Below are 22,858 nucleotides of genomic sequence, written 5' to 3' on the forward strand. Positions count from 1 at the left end.
TAAGAAATTGAATATTTAAATTTACTTATACTTCCCAGTTGTTTTGTTTTTTTTTAAATTGATTTTTATTGGAGTATAGTTGATTTACAAATAGAGTCACAGATGTAGAAAACAAACGTATGGTTACCAAGGGGGAAACGGTGGGGGGGTGAGGGATAAATTGGGAGATTGGGATTGACATATACACACTACTATATATAAAATAGATAACTAATAAGAACCTGCTGTATAGCACAGGGAACTCTACTCAATACTCTGTAATGACTTATATGGGAATAGAATCTCCCCAGTTGTTTTGATTTAGAAACGAGTTAAATGTGCAGCTCTATTTGAGAGACTAGAAAGATATTTATTTAAGAAGGATTATAAATTATTTTTTAAAAATCCATTAATGTGAGGGACCTAAAGCATGTGTTCCAGCAGTGCTGATTCAGAGTAAATTTTGCTTAGTGCTACTGCTGTATGACTCCTTTCTTCAACTTATTGGGTTGGCCAAAAAGTTCATTTGGGTTTTCCATACCATCTTACGGAAAAACCCAAACGAACTTTTTGGCTAACCCAATACCTCTCCTGCTTAACCCAACTGCTAGGAAGATGAGAACCTCCCCCATGAAGTACTTTGTTTCATCTCTAATAACTCAGATGAGGAGAATCAAGTTCAAAACTTAAAGGTTGATCCCTAAGAAAATTTAAGCCTAAAAATCTGAACCTTTTTTAGTTACACACCGACTTTCTCGCAAAAGGCACCATATCCTTGAAATATGAAGGAATATCTTACACATAATGCTACATATTCATCTATGCTGGGGTGGTTCAGATGCTTCCACATATATCTTTTGTAGTAGAAAAGGAATTAGGATGGTTCTTCCTAACAAAGAAACTCAAAATTAAAAAAAATACAGTGACAGTTTACTTCTTTTATGATGCCATTACAATGTTGGTTTAAATTAGAATCCGAGATTTGTGGCTTTTTTAATGTTGAAAGGCTGCCTTTTTCTCATTCTTTCTCCCTTCTCCCCCCCTCTTCTTTTAAGTATACATACTTTTAAAAAAACTAAAAGCCTGTCAATTTCTGGACAGTTCATATGTGTGAACATACAGCATACAATTAATTTTTTTAAATGTGTGGCTTGTTTTGTGCATCTCCCTCTAAACTTCCTTTAGTGTTTCTGGTGAGTGTTTTCTCCTGGCTCTTTTAAATTGAATGCTGTTTAAACTAAATGCAGAAGATATTACACCTGCTGACATCATGAGATGTCTATAACCTCAACTCTAAATCTCGTTGGTAGAAATTATTTAGAAAAAAATACCTTTTTTACTTAAAAAAAATGGATGATAATACAACTTATTCCCCCAAATTAACCTGATACAGAAATATGGTAGTTACCTAGTAATGAAGCTTCTTTATACCTAAAGGACCAAAATAAAGGCCTTAAAATTTCCCCATGGCTTTTATTTGTTGTTCATTAAAGAAAGATATTACACATGGTATGATGACTTGAGAAACATGAATACAATTCTAACTGAACTGTAGGAAATAGGTGATTTTGCAGTGTCAAATTTTTTAATGTATCACTCTTCCATATATTATAAAACGTACTTAGAAGTCAGGATATTTCTTTTGAATGAGATTTGTATAATCTGCAGTGCTAGAGAGATCTTAAAGGTATGTGGGTTATAGGGGGAAATTGATAGATATTGAAATGTTCTTCAAGCCAAAACAACCCAGAGCTAAGTGTAGTATTTATTTAGTCTGACCCTCAATAAACCACCTAGCACTGATGCAGGAGGTCACAAGGATTTAACCTTGCTACAGGATTTCTAACCTCTTTCATAAAATTTCTTTAAGTTGAATAGACCTTTTAATGAAGGAGTTGACTCTGAGCAAAGGCTTCATACTTTCTGAGATAGAGTTGCCACAGTTGAAATCCACATTTACACAGTGTGCATAGGATTGTCATGTGCATGCTGTTTTCAGTCACACAGATAGGCACAGTACTGACTGTATTATTTGAAGGCCAAAGATTAAATTATGTTTATTTATATTTTGGTACTCTATATATTCTCTTAAAAGGACTGGTTACCGTAGGCACCAGTTACTGGCACCTTGTTTTCAGAATTTTATATCTTTTCTCATGAGTTGTATTTACTTTTCTCCACTTTCCTTAAATATTTTATCCTTTCTACTTATAGCGTTCCTACCCACATATAGTGATGAAATAGAGAATAAATGTAGTACCCTATTCTTTTATGATGATCATTTTTGAAAATGAGCAAATATAATTTTATTTCTTTTAAAACTAAACTTATAAATATCAAGAGCAGTTTTTTGTGTGTGGAGTTTTCTTTGAGTCTTCCATTCTCTTTTATTATGAATCAGGAGCCAACAGAGAAGAAATAACCAAACATTGGGAATGGTTAGAACAAAATATCATGAAGACCTTGTCTGTGTTTGATTCTAATGAAGATATTACTAATTTTGTACAAGGAAAGATAAGAGTAAGTGGCATGGATATATTTTGTAGATGGAATACTAAAGTCTTTGACCCTCTTATTTGAGGATCGAAGCTGCATGGCAGGTCATTGTTTTACTGCCACCTTTCAGGATTGGCAGAAGCACATATATGAATATCAGAATCAGAACTAAAGACATTGTAAAGTTAGCAGTTAGTCTTTGGTGCCCTTGTGAGTGCTATTAGGGATATTTTCATTTCAGAATCTTTTGCGTTTGCAGTTTGAATGAACCCTTCACTCAATCAAAATAATATTTAGCACCTCTATTTGTGGTAGCTCCTTGTGAGGCATTAGAAAAAGCCTAATTACAAAATTAAACAAAATCTGCTCACCTCTGTCCTAAGAGATGTGTGTGCACATGCATGTGTGTGTGTGTGTGTGTGTGTACACAGTTTTATTCAATGAATTGTTTAAATATGTGAGATATTTTTGTTGGTAGGTAATTACTAATTTTCAGAAAATATTTTGTCTCCTTTAGGGATTAATTGCTGAAGAGGGAAAACATTCTTTTGCAAAAGAAGATGACCCTGAGAAATTTCGAGAAGCCCTTTTGAAATTTGAAAAATGTTTTGGTTTACCAGAGCAGGAAAAGTTAGTGACCTATTACTCGTGCAGTTATTGGAAAGGACGGGTTCCTTGTCAGGGTTGGCTATATCTTAGCACCAACTTTCTGAGCTTCTATTCTTTTTTGTTGGGATCAGAAAGTAAGTGGTTTCTGTTGCTTACTATGACTTTGAACTTGCAGACTGACCTATCAACTCTGTGGTGGTGTTAGGTTGCATATAAAGTAATAGGATAGATATTAAGGGTAATTAAACTGTACATTAAAAAGTTCACTTCATCTAGGGAAAGAATACTTTTAAGACTGGTTGTTTAACATAAGAACCATTAGAATTGTGTATAGAATGCCTTGCATATTGTGGGAGACAAATGAATATTAAATGATGATGGTGATCTAGCATGTGACTCCTTTCTTTCACTTGTTCTAAACTACCTACTTTCTTTAATCTATGTTTTAATACTTGTTTTAAACATACAATATACATATAGTAATCATAGTACCTAATGGCTCACAACTACAAAGAAGAATCAAACAGTACTGTTCATAGCACATGTATAGCTTTTACACCAATGGTTATAATTGTGTAAATTGAAATGTCAAATTTAATATCAGGTTTAAATATCAAATCAGAAAAAATTAAAAATTATTTAAAATTATATCTGTTCCTAGGATCACCAATTATTGTATGTTCATTGTTATGCTTCAAAATTTTAACTAATATCTTGAACTCTAAAATATTTTAGTTGTTCATAGCATTTTTCAAGTGGTTAAATATTGTTTTGAAAGACCTGATTGATAATATGAATCAACATTGAGAAATTTAATCATATCTGTTTATAATTCTTATTTGCAGTAAAACTCATTATCTCCTGGGATGCGGTCTCAAAACTTGAAAAGACTTCAAATGTCATACTGACAGAGAGTATTCATGTGTGTTCCCAAGGAGAGAATCACTACTTTTCAATGTTTTTGCATATTAACAAAACATACCTTCTTATGGAACAGCTGGCAAACTATGCTATAAAAAGAATTTTTGATAAGGAAACATTTGATAATGACCCAATCCTTGATGATCCTCTACAAATTACTAAAAGGTATTCAAAGCTTAATTAATATTTACTTTTTAAGTATTGTTTGACCAAAGAATGGTAGCATTGAATAGCATTAAAAGTTAACTCTTCTTTAAAAAATTTAATTGTTCTATGTTATATGATAGTTTTTCTTTGGAGTAATCATAGATGTGTGGGCTTTTTTAGTTTATTCATGTGCATTTCACAAATAGTATCCTCTCCATTCCATTATGGTTTATCACAGGATATTGAAAATAGTTCCCTGTGCTATACAGTAGGACCTTGTTTATCCATCCTATATATAATAGTTGACATCTGCTAATCCCAAACTTCCAATATTTTCCTCTCCCACCATCCCCCCCGCCGCCAGCAGCTTCATTTTTTATTAAAAGTGTAAGTTAGTAGAGTCAATGGAACATGCGCTTCAGAATGAGAGTAGAGAAACCCTGGGACAAGTCATAATCTCTCAGGACCTCAGTTTTCTCAGCAGTCATTTGTACCTCAGAGAGCACTTGTGAGGAATGAGCAATATAACGTTTGAAAGCACTTTGTAAAATATAAAGCACTAGATAAATGTTAATCATTATTAATGCCTGCATCAGAAGTATCTGTCTGGTAGCTGTTTGCCACTATATTTGGTTTGCTGAAACTGACCAGAGCCATTTCATCCTGCTCAACACTCAGAACGGTTGACTGAAGTGAGCTGAGCATGCCAAAGGGGAGGGAGGGCGGAGAGGATCCAGAAATAGCTAGTGAGAACCACTTCTGGCAAGGAGGATGAGGGTATAGACTGCACGGGAAAGTGTAAATGAGACAAACCTAAGCTGCAGTCCTATGGATAGACCAGAACAAGTGACCTGGATGGTTGTGTGATTGCTACATAGCCCTAACTTGGGTACAGTTGTTCCTCTTGCCTATTCTTAAACCATTCCTAAAAGCTATATACATAAGGGTTCCTTTGTGAGCCTTTCTGCTTTTCTGGAAATAGATCAGTGAGGTGCATTTTTTTTTTTTTTTTTTTTTTTTTTTTTTTTGCTATACGCGGGCCTCTCACTGTTGTGGCCTCTCCCGTTGCGGAGCACAGGCTCCGGACGCGCAGGCTCAGCAGCCATGGCTCACGGGCCCAGCTGCTCCACGGCATGTGGGATCTTCCCGGACCGGGGCACGAACCTGTGTCCCCTGCATCGGCAGGCGGACTCTAAACCACTGCGCCACCAGGGAAGCCCGAGGTGAATTTTTTTACACCTCATTACCAAAATTAGGTCCCAGTGTGCATGAATTATACATAGAACTCTATAAGGATTAAAAATACAGTTTATGTTATGTTAATAGTGAGGCATTTGTTTTTGTAGGTTTTTTTTGCGGTACGCGGGCCTCTCAACGCTGTGGCCTCTCCCGTTGCGGAGCACAGGCTCCGGACACGCAGGCCCAGTGGCCATGGCTCACGGGCCCAGCCGCTCCACGGCATGTGGGATCCTCCCGGACCGGGTCACAAACCCGTGTCCCCTGCATCGGCAGGCGGACTCTCAACCACTGCGCCACCAGGGAAGCCCTGTAGGTGGTTTTGATTGGCCACCATAAACAAACATTTTTAGCCATTTTATTTCCCTTAAAATATTCTAAAAGGCCAGCTATCAATGAGTTATTCATTACCAAGTCTGTATTTAAATGAGGTATAGGAAATTCATTTTTGTCTGTGTGCAGTTTTAAAAGAGCCTATTGAAAATTGTATATATCTAAATCCTTTTTCTAGTAAGTTAAAAAGAACAATAGCTTATTTAGACTTAGTCTCCAAATGACTTTTTTATAAGCTGGAGTATCTTTATTGCTTTGGCTTATTGTTTTTACAAATATGTATTACAATAGCTAAATTCAGTGTATATCCTTCCAGGCCTTTTAATGCATGAATTAAAACTATTTGCCAAAAGCATGGAGGGGACCTAAACATCACATATTATTCTACAATCTGCTTTTTCTCCCCCTTAAAATAATGTATCATGGACATCTTTTCATTCATGTAAAAAGTCCTTATCCTTTTAAGTAACAGTGAAATAGCCCACCAAATTACAATTTAAGTGAAGTAAAAATTAATGTGGTTCTCTGTTCATATTTATCAGAATTATTTTTGAAAGACATGGTGAACTGCCACATATTCAAATTGTATATGCTGGAAGGATAAATTTAGTTTTTAACTTTGTTGGCTTTGAGTTAGAACTTGCATAATTTACTCACTACCGCAGATGGCATTGCTGCTTAGCACAAGTGTTTATTGCCTCTAGAAAAATTGTACTATTTTAAGCAATTGTTTTTTATTATATACTTATGTATCAGTTAACAAATCATCTGTATTTATTGACACCCATTCTGTGCCCAATACTGTGCAAGAAGTGTTGTTTTATCTTGCCTCTACTTTTGAATTTTTTAAATATTCATTTACATTTTTGCTTCACTTAATTTTATTTATTTATTTTATTTGTTTATTTATTTTTTTGCGGTACGCGGGCCTCTCACTGTTGTGGCCTCTCCTGTTGCAGAGCACAGGCTCCGGACACGCAGGCTCAGCGGCCATGGCTCACGGGCCCAGCTGCTCTGCTGCATGTGGGATCCTCCCAGACCAGGGCACGAACCCGCATCCCCTGCATCGGCAGGCAGACTCTCAACCACTGCGCCACCAGGGAAACCCCTTTAATATTATTTTTATGTACTAGTCTTCCCATCTAAATTTTGATGCCATAAATTTTCATTATTTTATTTTGTTTGAACTGGGTAACTCTTTTGATTTTCTGATAACCAGATGTAAAAATTATTGTCTGCCAGGATTGATTTTAGCCATACTCACATGTTATGAATATATAATAATATAGTAATCTTCCAGAAAATCACCCTTTAATAGATGGTTTGAAGACCTACATCACCTCTAACTGTTGTGCATTGTAATCTACTAATAATAATACAAAATTGGAAAAGAGAACAAACAAAATAAATTGGTTAGGAATCAGTGTTTCTTCCATTTCATAATTTGTTGAAGAACATAGCATGTAATGCTTAATCATTCTGCTTTACAGTGCATTTAGATTAATCAATATGGACATGTGTATCCTTTAGAAGTCATCATTTGAGCCCCCCCTTTTTTTCTTTCCTATAGAGGTCTGGAAAATCGAGCCCACAGTGAGCAGTTTAATGCTTTTTTTAGGCTGCCCAAAGAAGAGACTTTGAAAGAAGTACATGAATGTTTCTTATGGGTACCATTCAGCCACTTCAACACTCATGGAAAAATGTGCATCTCAGAAAACTATATCTGCTTTGCTAGCCAGGATGGCAATCTATGTAGTGTAATCATTCCATTACGAGAGGTAAAATAAATTTAGTTACATATCAGTTTTTAGTTCAAAAATGTTACCATTCACAGAGTAAAATACCCTTTAATTCTGTAAATTATTAAAAACTCAATATGCAACATCCTTTTAGTAATTTTAAATAATAATTTTTGAGTGCAGTTATATTCTTCAGGGTAAGAGTACCATTCCTGAGGATAAGAGTACTAGGATAAGAGCGTTACAGCTCTTATTGAAAATGAAAAGAGAAAAAAATTAAAAATTAATAAACAAGATAAGGGTTTGGGATGACTCAACACGGAGCATGATCACTCAGATGTTTATGACATGGATACCAAAATTTATACTATCATATTTGATACGCATGGTCAGAAAGAATAGAATTGATAGCTTTTGTGTAAGTCAGAAATCAATTGTTCATATTGCGGCCCTGAATTTTTACATTTGTATTGTCATTTTTAAAGGTTACATGTTAGTTAAACTTTTCCTTTAGAAGTGAAATATCTTGCACTAAGGTTGCTTGTATTAGTGGTACAACTAGTACCCAAAGTCTATTTCTTACTAAGTCCTACCACAGACCAAAACTTGTAGCCACAAAAAAATAAGCTAAACACATTTTGCCTGACCTTGTCAGTAACAAGGGAAAATGCGATTCATTTATGTTTTCATCCCCCAGGTCTTAGCTATAGATAAGACAAATGATTCCAGCAAATCTGTCATCATTAGCATCAAAGGAAAAACAGCTTTTCGCTTCAGTGAAGTTAAAGAATTTGAGCAATTGGTGGCAAAACTCTGGCTCAAGTGCGGGGCAGCTTCAACTCAGTATCACGATATTAGCACAGAGGTAAGTATCTAGCAATCAAGTCATTTTGATAAAAAGGTTTGTGTTTTGTGTGGTCCATACTTTCAAAAGGAATTCGTAGTACCTTTCCTATTTATACTTAGGTTGAGTTTTTTTGAAAGATGAATACCAAAGAACTTATATTCTCTAAGGCACATCATAAAGTAAAAGTGAGAATTAAGGACTTTATCTTTTTTTAGGAACTCAGACTTTTTAAAAAATTATTATCATTTGATCTTTCTTGACTATATTTGCTATTTATCATATATTCACTCCTTGTACTTTCACATAACATGGCTTTTAACAACTCAAACTATATTTGAGAATTCAATAAGGCATTGAAGAAGGACTTTCCTCTTATTGCTGTAGAGAGACAATCTATCTTTTTATTTAACATCAAGTAGGTCAGCCTTATTTGCATAATCTAGGCCGAAGCAAAATAATGACATATCTATTTACTAGTAAAATATTAGAGAAGACAAATATTCTTGGCAGAGAGGGTGATTAAAAGCCTGATTTTGATGTTTGTCTTTTATGGAAATGTAGATAGTTTCAGTTCACATTAATTTTCTTTTTCAATGCCAAGGAATCTCATGTTTTAATAGATTGATAAAACATCACATTGTAACTACATATATATATATGTGTGTGTGTATATATATATATATATATATATATATATATATTATTTTTTTTTTTTTGCCGTACACAGGCCTCCCACTGCTGCGGCCTCTCCCGTTGCAGAGCACAGGCTGTGGACGCGCAGGCTTAGCGGCCATGGCCCACAGGCCCAGCCGCTCCGCGGCACATGGGGTCCTCCCGGACCGGGGCACGAATCCGCGTCCCCTGCATCGGCAGGCAGACTCCCAACCACTGCGCCACCAGGGAAGCCCCCACTACTTATATTTTAATTAAAAATTCAAAGAAAAAAATCAACATTGGCTTTATTGGCTATATTATTTTACTTGGATTGGATTATAGAGGCTTTTACTTCTTTCTCCAGAGCAGAGACTGAAAATGTTATGCTAAGTCAATTAGAATGCAGGATTGACAAGACTAACTCTTCCTTTGATAATAGAAAAGCACAATGAAAACATAATTTTAAAAAATATGTGTATCTCAGTTCCAGACACAGAACTTTCATGTTGGCCATTAAGAGTTTTCTTGCCCCAATTTACTAATCTTTCACTCTCTTCAAATATATACCCAGGATATACCATAGTTTGATGTGAGGACATAAGTAAAATCTGATCAGTCTTGCTCCCATATTCTTGCTTATCTCACTTTTGTTTTTCTGTCCTAGTCCATTTCAGATTCAGTCTGTATGTTGGGTGTAATGCTCTGCTTATCTTTCCTTCTGTAATTTATCTGTGTCTCTTAAACCTGAATAACTGGAATTTTTTCCCCTGAAAACTCTCAGGCCCCTCTAATAGTTGGATATGCTCAGCAGTTAAGAAAGGATTTTGTTTCAAAATGTTTACCATCTTTTCAGATGTATGTCAAAGTTCTAAGCTTTCTAGTTTCTCTTAACCATTTTTAAAGGTTTTAATAAAGATATGTACAAAATACCAGTTGGTATACTGGGTCCTTGGAAATGTGTTTTTTTTAAATTGTCGTTACATTCTATTTTCCCTGAAGACTTTTATCTTAGCAATGAGGGAGAATATTAACTTGTTTTAGTATTATCTGTATATGTCTAGCTTTATTTATAGTACATTTTTTAAAATAGTAAAGAGAGAGCTTGTTAAACAGGAGCTGGTTCCATTTGATTTCTAAATGACAGAAATTGTAGTTACATTATTTTATAGCTATACCTAGCATACTAAAACAAAAAGAAAAAAATTATATTCTGTAATTTTACCAATCTGGTAAAATTTACACAAACAACAAGACTTTTTATTCTAAATCTCAAAGAAATTTAAATCAACAAATCTAAATATGAATACAGGAAGGACTAGGAAATTTTTCCTGTGAGTACATCAAAATGTGATACAAAGAACAAATGCTCCCAGAAACAATTGGGATTGTACGTACATACCAGTTCTGTCTAAATTTTTAAATATGTCAATTAAAATTCTCCACATTTTGTTAAGTTATGTTAAAATCTGGGTGCATACATGGGTTTTGAAAAATTCTAATCAAATGCTTAGAAAACACATTAATTTTTTATTTTTTTATTAACACATATACTCAAGAAATATTACCAGATATGGTAATTTTTCAAAACTATACAAAATGAAATAAAAGTGGGCCCTTTTAGCTTAATTTTAAGCAAAGTGGCCTAAGAGGGAAAATACTGCTAAAGATCCTTTACTTGATGCTTTGAGACTACATTATAAGTGGATCATAGGAACTATACAATGTCAAGAAGACGTAGAAGTTGAGCTATGTATGCATTGAAGTGTTTAGAAGGGCAAATATCTTCTACAGATTATCAAAGCATATATAAACATACTTGTTTCATTAGTTCTCATAACCAGCCCTATCTTTCTAAGTTTTTAAAATTAGAAGTAATGGCTTCCTTATCCTACACAATAATGCAGATAAGAATAAGAGTTTAACCCACAAAACTGGTGTTTGTTTGCCTTAATAAGAATAAAGTAATATGTTTTCTGTAACTATAATATAAATTAGGCTGTGTGGAGTAGATTTATTTCAACGTTAGGAACTCAGAAATTTTATTAAAAATAAAATTAGCGCTAATTTAAAATTACGTGCTATGAACAGGAGCCTATTTTAAGATAAGCTTCTGATATCTAAGAGAAGTATTTCCTTGTATTTTTGGTGTAATTTTTTATTTTACAGGTCAACTCTGGCCCCCAACCATCATTATTATGCTGAGTTCTTGAGATATTCTAATTTAAATCTAATAGTTTGTAGAAAAGTTACACATAAAGAAATATTAATCTTTACCCTGCCTTTTCTTCACCTTTAGAAGCCATATGCTATTTCTAAAGTCAATAGCAGATACCAAAAACCAAACCAAGTCTAAGAATACCTGTTATAAAGTCAACAACCTGTGTTGCTTCCTCATGTGATTGGATTTTGCTCAGGCACCAAATGTCTGATGAGTGCCAAATTTATAACTGTCACAAGTGTGAGCACCCGAATAAATGGATATATAAAATTGGTATGGCCGTGGGGCAAAATCCTCCCATTCAAAAGAGCCAGAGCCAAAAAAAAAAAGTTAAGTAATTTAAGCTTAGTTTCCTGAATACTTTATTATGCTCTTCAAACAATTCAAATATTAAATTGATTTAAACCAGCATCTTTGAAGGTGAATATGTTGATGTGATTTTTGTGAATACTTAAAAGGTAATCATGGATAGAAGCAGCACACTTGTCATCCCTTTTATATATTGATGTTTGGGGTTTCATAACTTAAGGGTTAATTTTTCTTTTCCTTCTTGGCTACTTTTCCTGTAGTTTAGATATACTACTAATAGATAAACTGGTTCCTCAGTCATATGGCCTAAATTAAGGGAATGTACTTTGCTTGAGACCCAGACTCCAGCCATGAATCTTTAAATCGGTTTTGCAAAAACATAATCCCTCATTAGAACAGCAAAATGTAACATTAATAGTAAAGTAGACTTGTCAAAACAAGCTTTTTAAAAAAGAAAAGTGTTGTAATATAGGACGTATACTCACTAATAGTTTTTTCCTTTGTAAGATTCTTCTGTCCTACCCTTATATTCAGACATTGATTTGAATCCTCCTTTTAAACTTTCCCTGAATCCTCTTAACTTCCAACCCTTCTAGGTCTTGTTGGCTTCTTGGGTTTCAAGGTGAAATACTACTGGACTGCTTTACCCTAAACTTCTACTTTTCCTCCACCTTAGGCATGGACATTCTTTTCATCTTTCTTAAGCTACTAAATTTAAAGGGATGATGTTAAGTGAGCCTTTTTTTAGTACCTCTAGTGGTAACTTCAGACTTCTGGTATAGTCACAATCCACAGAAGCTGGGTAACTGATATGTGTTCAGAGTAAAGCTTTGGAGATCATAAAATTAATGTGGAAATGCAAGGGACCCAGAATAGCTAACACAGTATTCAAGAGGAAGAACAAAGTTGGAGGACTCACAATTCTCAATTTCAAAACTTACTACACAGCTGTAGTAAACAAGACAGCATTATCCTGGTGTAAGGTTAGACATATAGATCAGTGTAATAGAATTGAGAGTCTTGAAATAAAGTCTTACATTTATGGTCAGTTGATTTTTTAAAATTAATTAATTTTATTTTTGGCTGTGTTGGGTTTTCGTTGCTGCGTGTGGGCTTTCTCTAGTTGTGGCGAGTGGGGGCTACTCTTCGTTGTGGTGTGCGGGCTTCTCATTGCAGTGGCTTCTCTTGTTGCAGAGCACGGGCTCTAGGTGCGTGGGCTTCAGTAGTTGTGGCACATGGGCTCAGTAGTTGTGGCTCGCAGGCTCCAGAGCGCAGGCTCAGTGGTTGTGGCGCACGGGCTTAGTTGCTCTGCGGCATGTGGGATCTTCCGATACTAGGGATTGAACCTGTGTCCCCTGCATTGGCAGGCAGATTCTTAACCACTGCACTACCGAGGAAGTCCCTGGTCAATTGATTTTTCAACAGAGTGCCAAATAAATGCAAAGAGGGAAATACAGTCTATTCAACAAATGGTGTGGGCACAATGGATATCCACATACATATACAAAAAAACAAGGTTGAAACTTTTTTTACACCATACACAAAAATTAACTCTAAATGGATCAAAGACCTAAATGTAAGAGCTAAAACTATAAAACTCTTAGAGAAAACATAAGAGTAAATCTTCATGACTTTGAATTAGGCAATTTTTTTCTTAGCTGTGACATAAAAACATGACAAAAGAAAAAATATGCAAATTGGCTGCATCAAAATTAAAAATGTTTGTTGTACAAATGATACCATTAAGAAAGTGAAGAGACAATACACAGAATGAGAGAAAATATTTGCAAATTATATATCTGATAAGGGACATCTATCCAGAATATATAAAAAACTCTTACAACTCAAAAATAAAAGGCAAAGTTACCTAATTTTTTTTAACGGTCAAAGGATTTGAATATACAGTTCTCTAAAGAAGATAAAGAAATGGCCAGTAAGCACATAAAGATCTTCAACGTAAATAGTCATTAGGGAACTGCAAATCAAAGCCACAATTAGAGACCCTTTCACACCCACTAGGGTGGCTCTAATAATAAAGACAGACAATAACAAATGTTGAGGAGGATGTGAAGAAATTGAAATCCTTCATACATTGTTGATTGATTCTTTGTTTTAATAATTTCTCTTTGTTGATATTCTCTATTTGATGGGACATAGTTGTCATACTTTCCTGTTTTAAATCATTTTAATTAATAGAGCAGTTTTAGGTTTACAGAAAAATTGAACAGAAAGTACAGAGTTCCTATATACACCCGCCCGCCCTCTACTATGCCCAGTTTTCCCTATTATTAACATCTTGCATTGGTATGGTACATTTGTTATAACTGATGAACCAGTATTGATACATTATTAACTAAAGTGCATAGTTTACATTAGGATCCACTCTTGGTGGTGTACAATTCTATGGCTTTTGCCAAATACATAATATATCTACCATTATAGTATACAGAATAATTTCCCTGCCCTAAATATCCCTTGTGCTCTACCTGTTTATCCCTCTCCCAAACGCTTGGTAACCACTGATCATTTTACTGTTTCTATACTCTTGCCTTTTCCAAAATGTTATATAGTTGGAATCATACCATATGTATCCTTTTCAGACTGACTCCTTAGCAATATGCATTTAAGGTTCCTCCATATTTTTTGTGGTTTGATACCTCATTTATTTTTTTTTGAATTTTTAAAAATTCAACAAGTATTTGTTAAACTTCAACTATGTGTGTAAGGAACTGCTGGGTTCTTTTTTTCCCCCCAGATTTATTGAGATAATTGACATATAACATTGTGTAAGTTTAAGATGTACGATGTGATGATTTGATACACATATATTAAAATGATTACCACAGTAAGGTTAGTTAACATATCCCCCACCTCATGTAATTACAATTTTGTTGTTGTAGTGAAAACATTTAAATTCTACTCTCATAGCAACTTTCAAATATACAATATTGTTAACTGTAGTCACCATGCTGTACATTAGATTCCTAGAATTTATTTTTCATATAAACTGGAAGTTTGTACACATTGACCAACATCTCATTTCCCCTACTCCTAGCCCCTGGAAACCACCGTTTTACTCTGCTTCTATAAAGCTGGCTATTTTATATTCCACATATAAGTGAGATCATACAGTATTTGTCTTTCTCTGTCTGACTTATTTCACTTAGTGTAGTGCCCTCAGTGTCCATCCATGTTGTTGCACCTTGCAGAACTTCCTTTTTATGGCTAAATAATAATCCTTTGTGTGTGTGTGTGTGTGTATATATATATATATATATATATACACATATATATACATATACACACACATATATACACACACCACATTTTCTTTATCCATTCATCTGTCAACAGTTAGATTTGTCTTAGATTTTGTGAACAATACTGCAATGAACATAGGGGTGCAGATATCTCTTCAAGATAGTGACTTCATTTCCTTTGAATATATACCCAGAAGTGGGATTACCAAATCATGTGGTAGTTCTAATTTTAATCTTTTGAGGACCTCCATACATGCTTTCCATAGCGCTGTACCAATTTACATCATCACCAACAGTGTGCTTTGGCTCCCTATTTTCCACATTCTTGCCAACACTTAACTCTTGTCTTTTGATAATAGCCATTCTGACAGGTGTGTAATTATACCTCATTGTGGTTTTGATTTGCATTTCCTGATGATTAGTGATGTTCAGCACCTTTTCATGTATTTGTTGGCCATTTGTATATCTTTGTAAAAAATATCTATTTAGGTCCCTTGTCCATTTCTTAATCAGGTTTTTTTGTTCTGTTTTGTTTTTTGCTGTTGAGTTGTGTAAAGTCCATTATATGTTGTAGATGTTAATCCCTTTTCTGATTTATGGTTTGCAAATACTTTCTTCTGTTTTATATGTTACCTTTTCATTTTGTTGATTATTTCTTTCTCTTTTCAGAAGCTTTTTAACCTTATGTAGTCCTACTTATTGATATTTGCTTATGCTTTTGGTGTCCTATCTTAAAAATTGTTGCTAAGACCAATATGAAGGAATTTTTCCCCTATATTTTCTTCTAGGAATTTTATAGTTTGGGGTTTTATGATTAAGTCCTTAATTCATTTTGAGTTAATTTTTGTGCATGGTGTAAACTAGCAGTCCAATTTCATTCTTTTGCATGTGGATAATCAGTTTTCCCAACACCATTTATTGAAGAGACTGTTCTTTCCACATTGAGTAGTCTTGGTTCCCTTTTCAGATATTAGTTGACTATATATATGTGGGTTTATTTCGGGCTCTCACCTCTGTTCTGTTAGCCTGTGTGTCTATTTTTATGCCAGTACCATGCTGTTTTGATTACTGTAACTTTGCAATATAGTTGGAAATCAGGAAATGTGATGCCTTCAACTTTGTTCTTTTTCAGGATTTCATTGTCTATTCAGGGTCTCTTGTGGTTACATGTGAAGTTTAGGATTTCTTTCCATTTCAATGAAAAGTGCCATTTGAATTTTGATAGAGATTGCCTTGAGTCTGTGGATGGCTTTGGGTAGCATGGACTTTTTTTTTTAAACAACTTTATTGGAGAATAATGGCTTTACAGTGTTGTGTTAGTTTCTGCTGTATAACAAAGTGAATCAGCTATATGCATATGTATATCCCCATATCCCCTCCCTCTTGCGTCTCCCTCCCACCTACCTTGTCCCACCCCTCTAGGTGGTTGCAAAGCACTGAGCTGATCTCCCTGTGCCATGCAGCTGCTTCCCACTAGCTGTTTTAAATTTGGTAGTGTATATATGTCAATGCTACTCTCTTACTTTGTCCCAGCTTACCCTTCCCCCTACCATGTCCTCAAGTCCATTCTCTACGTCTGTGTCTTTATTGCTATCCTGCCCCTAGGTTCATGAGAACATTTTTTGTTTTTTTTAGATCCCATATATATGTGATAACATACGGTATTTGTTTTTCTCTTTCTGATTTACTTGACTCTGTATGACAGACTCTAGGTCTATCCACCTCACTACAAATAACTCAATTTCATTTCTGTTTATGGCTGAGTAATATTCCCTTGTATATATGGGCCACATCTTCTTTATCCATTCATCTGTCGATGGACACTTAGGTTGCTTCCATGTCCTGGCTATTGTAAATAGTGCTGCAGTGAACATTGTGGCACATGACTTTTTGAATGATGGTTTTCTCAGGGTATATGCCCAGTAGTGGGATTGCTGGGTCATATGGTAGTTCTATTTTAGTCTTTTAAGGAACCTCCATACTGTTCTCCATAGTGGCTGTACCAATTTACATTCCCACCAACAGTGTGAGAGGGTTCCCTTTTCTCCACACCCTCTCCAGCATTTATTATTTGTAGATATTTTTTTTGATGATGGCCACTCTGACTGGTGTGAAGTGATACCTCATTGTAGTTTTGATTTGCATTTCTCTAACGATTAGTGATGTTGAGCATCTTTTCATGTGTTTGTTGGCAATCTATGTATCTTCTTTGGAGAAATGTCTATTTAGGTCTTCTGCCCATTTTTGGATTGGATTGTTTGTTTCTTTGATATTGACCTACATGAGCTGCTTATATATTTTGGAGATTAATCCTTTGTCAGTTGTTTTGCTTGCAAACAGTTTCTCCCATTCTGAGGGTTGTCTTTTCATCTTGTTTATGGTTTCCTTTGCTGTGCAAAAGCTTTTAAGTTTCATTAGGTCCCATTTGTTTATTTTTGTTTTTATTGACATTTTTCTAGGAGGTGGGTCAAAAAGGATCTTGCTGTGATTTAGGTCACAGGATGTTCTACCTATGTTTTCCTCTAAGTTTGATAGTGTCTGGCCTTACATTTAGGTCTTTAATCCATTTTGAGTTTATGTTTGTGTATGGTGTTAAGAAGTGTTCTAATTTCATTCTTTTACATTTAGCTGTCTGGTTTTCCCAGCACCACTTATTGAAGAGGCTGTCTTTGCTCCATTGTATACTCTAGCCTCCTTTATCAAAGATAAGGTGACCTTATGTGTGTGGATTTATCTCTGGGCTTTCTGTCCTGTTCCATTGATCTATATTTCTGTTTTTGTGTCAGTACCGTACTGTCTTGATTACTGTAGTTTTGTAGTATCTGCAGTCTGGGAGCCTGATTCCTCCAGCTCCGTTTTTCTATCTCAAGATTGTTTTTGGCTATTTGGAGTCTTTTGTGTTTCCGTACAAATTGTGCAATTTTTTGGTCTAGTTCTGTGAAAGATGCCATTGATAGTTTGATAGGGATTGCATTGAATCTGTAGATTGCTTTGGGTAGTATAGTCATTTTCACAATCTTGATTCTTCCAGTCCAAGAACATAGTATATCTCTCCATCTGTTTGTATCATCTTTAACTTCTTTCATCAGTGTCTTATAGTTTTCTGCATACAGGTCTTTTGTTTCCATAGGTAGGTTTATTCCTAGGTATTTTATTCTTTTTGTTGCAGTGGTAAATGGGAGTGTTTCCTTCATTTCTCTTTCAGATTTTTCATCATTAGTGTATAGGAATGCAAGAGATTTCTGTGCATTAATTTTATATCATGCTACTCTACCAAATTCATTGATTAGCTCTAGTAGTTTTCTGGTAGCATCTTTAGGATTCTCTATGTATAGTATCATGTCATCTGCAAACAGTGACAGTTTTACTTCTTCTTTTCCAATTTGTATTCCTTTTATTTCTTTTTCTCCTCTGATTGCTGTGGCTAAAACTTCCAAAACTATGTTGAATAATAGTGGTGAGAGTGGGCACGCTTGTCTTGTTCCTGATCTTAGAGGAAGTGGTTTCAGTTTTTTACCATTGAGAACAATGTTGGCTGTGGGTTTGTCATATATGTCCTTTATTATGTTGAGGTAGGTTCCCTCAATGCCTACTCTTTCGAGTGTTTTTTTAATCATAAATGGGTGTTGAATTTTGTCAAAAGCGCTTTTTCTGCACCTACTGAGATTGTCACTTTTTTTTTTTTTGCGGTACACAGGCCTCTCACTGTTGTGGCCTCTCCCGTTGCGGAGCACAGGCTCCCAACGCGCAGGCTCAGCGGCCATGGTTCACGGGCCCAGCCACTCCGCGGCATGTGGGATCCTCCCGGACCGGGGTACGCGCCTGTGTCCCCTGCATCGGCAGGCGGACTCTCAACCACTGCGCCAGCAGGGAAGCCCTGTCATATGGTTTTTATACTTCAGTTTGTTAATATGATCTGTCACATTGATTGATTTGCATATACTGAAGAATCCTTGCATTCCTGGGATAAACCCCACTTGACATGATGTATGATCCTTTTAATGTGCTGTTGGATTCTGTTTGCTAGTATTTTGTTGAGCATTTTTGCATCTATGTTCATCAGAAATATTGGCCTGTAGTTTTCCTTTTTTGTGACATCTTTGTCTGGTTTTGGTATCAGGGTGATGGTGGCCTCATAGAATGAGTTTGGGAGTGTTCCTCCCTCTGCTGTATTTTGGAAGAGTTGGAGAAGGATAGGTGTTAGCTCTTCTGCCAATATTTGATAGGATTCGTCTGTGAATCCATCTGGTCCTGGGATTTTGATTGTTGGAAGATTTTTGATCACAGTTTCAATTTCAGTGCTTGTGATTGGTCTGTTCATATTTTCTATTTCTTCCTGGTTCAGTCTTGGAAGGTTGTGCTTTTCTAAGAATTTATCCATTTCTTCCAGGTTGTCCATTTAATTGGCATAGAGTTGCTTGTTGTAATCTCTCATGATTCTTTGTATATCTGCAGTGTCAATTGTTACTTCTCCTTTTTCATTTCTAATTCTGTTGATTTGAGTCTTCTCCCTTTTTTTCTTGAGGAGTCTGGCTAATGGTTTATCAAATTTGTTTATCTTCTCAAAGAACCAGCTTTTAGTTTTATTGATGTTTGCTATTGTTTCTTTCATTTCTTTTTCATTTATTTCTGATCTGCTCTTTATGATTTCTTACCTTCTGCTAACTTTGGGGTTCTTTTTTTTTTTTTTTTTTTTTTTCCCTCGGTATGTGGGATCTTCCCGGACCGGGGCACGAACCCGTGTCCCCTGCATCAGCAGGCGGGCTCTCAACCACTGCGCCACCAGGGAAGCCCTTTGGGGTTCTTTTATTCTTCTTTCTCTAATTGCTTTAGGTGTATGGTTAGGTTGTTTATTTGAGATGTTTCTTCTTTCTTGAGGTAGGATTGTATTGCTATAAACTTCCGTCTTAGAACTGCTTTTGCTGCATCCCATAGGTTTTGGGTCGTGCTGTTTTCATTGTCATTTGTTTCTAGGTATTTTTTGATTTCCTCTTTGATTTCTTCAGTTATCTCTTGGTTATTTACTAGCATTTTGTTTAGCCTCCATACGTTTGTATTTTTTACAGTTTTTTTCCTGTAATTGATACCTAGTCTCATAGCATTGTGGTCAGAAAATATACTTGATCTGATTTCAATTTTCTTAAATTTACCAAGACTTGATTTGTGACCCAAGATATGATCTATCCTGGAGAATGTTCCATGGACACTTGAGAAGAAAGTGTATTCTGTTGTTTTTGGATAGAATGTCCTATAAATACCAATTAAGTCCATCTTGTTTAATATATCATTTAAAGCTGGTGTTTCCTTATTTATTTTCATTTTGGATGCTCTGTCCATGGGTGAAAGTGGGGTGTTGAAGTCCCCTACTGTTACTGTGTTACTGTCAATTTCCCCTTTTATGGCTGTTAGCATTTGCCTTATGTATTGAGGTGCTCCTACGTTGGGTGCGTAAATATTTACAATTGTTCTGTCTTCTTCTTGGATTGATCCCTTGCTCATTATGTGGTGTCCTTCTTTGTCTCTTGTAATAGTCTTTATTTTAAAGTCTATTTTGTCTGATATGAGAATTGCTACTCCAGCTTTCTTTTGATTTTTATTTGCATGGAATATCTTTTTCCATCCCCTCACTTTCAGTCTGTATGTGTCCCTAGGTCTGAAGTGGGTCTCTTGTAGACAGCATATGTATGGGTCTTGTTTTTGTATCCATTCAGGCAGTCTATGTCTTTTGGTTGGAGCATTTAATCCATTTACATTTAAGGTAATTATCGATATGTTTGTTCCTGTTTCCATTTTCTTAATTGTTTTGGGTTTGTTATTGTAGATCTTTTCTTTTTCTTGTGTTTCTTGCCTAGAGAAGTTCCTTTAGCATTTGTTTTAAAGCTGCTTTGGTGGTGCTGAATTCTCTTAGCTCTTGCTTATCTGTAAAGGTTTAAATTTCTCCATCAAATCTGAATGAGAGTAATCTTGGTTGTAGGTTTTTCCCTTACATCACTTTATTTATTTATTTTATCTCCCTTGCTCTATACACCGTAATTTATTAAACTGAATCCATGACCTTTCCAAACATTTCTTATTTTATCGCATTCCAGATTTTTGTCATTTCTTACTCTTCTTTTAAAATTTTTGAATTTTATTTTATTTATTTTTTCATACAGCAGGTCCTTATTAGTCATCAATTTTGTACACATCGGTGTATACATGTCAATCCCAATCTCACAATTCATCACACCACCACCACCACCACCACCACCACCACCACCACCACCACCCTGTCACTTTACCCCCTTGGTGTCCATATGTTACTTCTCTACATCTGTGTCTCAATTTCTGCCCTGCAAACCAGTTCATCTGTACCATTTTTCTAGGTTCCACATATATGCGTTAATGTACGATATTTGTTTTTCTCTTTCTGACTTACTTCACTCTGTATGACAGTCTCTAGATCCATCCACGTCTCTACAAATGACCCAATTTCGTTCCTTTTTATGGCTGAGTAATATTCCATTGTATATATGTACCACATCTTCTTTATCCATTCATCTGTCAATGGGCATTTGGGTTGCTTTCATGACCTGGCTATTGTAAATAGTGTTGCAATGAATATTGGGTTGCATGTGTCTTTCTAAATTATGGTTTTCTCTGGGTATATGCCCAGTAGTGGGATTGCTGGATCATATGGTAATTATATTTTTAGTTTTTTAAGGAAACTCCATACTGTTCCCCATAGTGGCTGTATCAATTTACATTCCCACCAACAGTGCAAGAATGTTCCCATTTCTCCATACCCTCTCCCGCATTTGTTGTTCGTAGATTTTCTTTTTTCTTTTTTTTTTTTTACATCTTTATTGGAGTATAATTGCTTTACAATGGTGTGTTAGTTTCTGCTTTATAACAAAGTGAATCAGTTATACATATATATATGTTCCCATATCTCTTCCCTCTTGTGTCTCCCTCCCTCCCACCCTCCCTATCCCACCCGTCTAGGTGGTCACAGAGCACCGAGCTGATCTCTGTGTGCTATGCAGCTGCTTCCCAGTAGCTATCTGTTTTACATTTGGTAGTGTATATATGTCCATGCCACTCTCTCACTTTGTCACAGCTTACCCTTCCCCCTCCCCATATCCTCAAGTCCATGCTCTAGTAGGTCTGTGTCTTTATTCCCGTCTTACCCCTACGTTCTTCATGACCTTTTTTAATTTTTTTTCCTTAGATTCCATATATATGTTTTAGCATACAGTATTTGTTTTTCTCTTTCTGACTTACTTCATGCTGTATGACAGACTCTAGGTACATCCACCTCACTACAAATAATTCAATTTCGTTTCTTTTTATGGCTGAGTAATATTGCATTGTATATATGTGCCACATCTTCTTTATCCATTCATCTGTTGATGGACACTTAGGTTGCTTCCATATCCTGGCTATTGTAAATAGGGCTGCAATGAACATTTTGGTACATGACTCTTTTTGAATTATGATTTTCTCAGGGTATATGCCCAGTAGTCGGATTGCTGGGTCGTATGGTTGTTCTATTTGTAGTTTTTTAAGGAGCCTCCATACTGTTCTCCATAGTGGCTGTACCAATTCACATTCCCACCAGCACTGCAAGAGTGTTCCCTTTTCTCCACACCCTCTCCAGCATTTATTGTTTCTAGATTTTTTGATGATGGCCATTCTGACTGTTGTGAGATGATGTGAGACGATATCTCATTGTAGTTTTGATTTGCATTTCTCTAATGATTAATGATGTTGAGCATTCTTTCATGTGTTTGTTGCCAATCTGTATATCATCTTTGGAGAAATGTCCATTTAGGTCTTCTGCCCATTTTTGGATTGGGTTGTTTGTTTTTTTGATATTCAGCTGCATGAGCTGCTTGTAAATTTTGGAGATTAAACCTTTGTCAGTTGCTTCATTTGCAAATATTTTCTCCCATTCTGAGGGTTGTCTTTTCACCTTGTTTATGGTTTTCTTTGCTGTTCCAAAGCTTTGAAGTTTCATTAGGTCCCATTTGTTTATTTTTGTTTTTATTTACATTTCTCTAGGAGGTGGGTCAAAAAGGATCTTGTTGTGATTTATGTCATAGAGTGTTCTGCCTATGTTTTCCTCTAA

The 22,858-nt window shown here is 35.5% G+C and overlaps 1 protein-coding gene across 4 annotated transcripts in view; it reads left to right on the forward strand.

The window, feature by feature from the left end:
- The window catches only part of TBC1D8B (TBC1 domain family member 8B), an 86,645-nt gene that overhangs the window by 16,401 nt on the left and 47,386 nt on the right, over nucleotides 1-22,858 (forward strand). For 3 of the 4 annotated variants that reach the window (XM_032619868.1, XM_032619870.1, XM_032619871.1), the window contains exons 3-7: nucleotides 2,381-2,499; nucleotides 2,993-3,218; nucleotides 3,930-4,170; nucleotides 7,292-7,499; nucleotides 8,158-8,325. In XM_032619868.1, the coding sequence (XP_032475759.1) occupies nucleotides 2,381-2,499; nucleotides 2,993-3,218; nucleotides 3,930-4,170; nucleotides 7,292-7,499; nucleotides 8,158-8,325 (962 nt within the window). The remainder of the gene's footprint in view (nucleotides 1-2,380; nucleotides 2,500-2,992; nucleotides 3,219-3,929; nucleotides 4,171-7,291; nucleotides 7,500-8,157; nucleotides 8,326-22,858) is intronic. The other variant, XM_032619869.1, reaches the window with a different exon arrangement.

This window comes from Phocoena sinus, chromosome X (genome assembly GCF_008692025.1).
Source record: "Phocoena sinus isolate mPhoSin1 chromosome X, mPhoSin1.pri, whole genome shotgun sequence".
Classification (NCBI taxonomy): Eukaryota; Metazoa; Chordata; class Mammalia; order Artiodactyla; family Phocoenidae; genus Phocoena; species Phocoena sinus.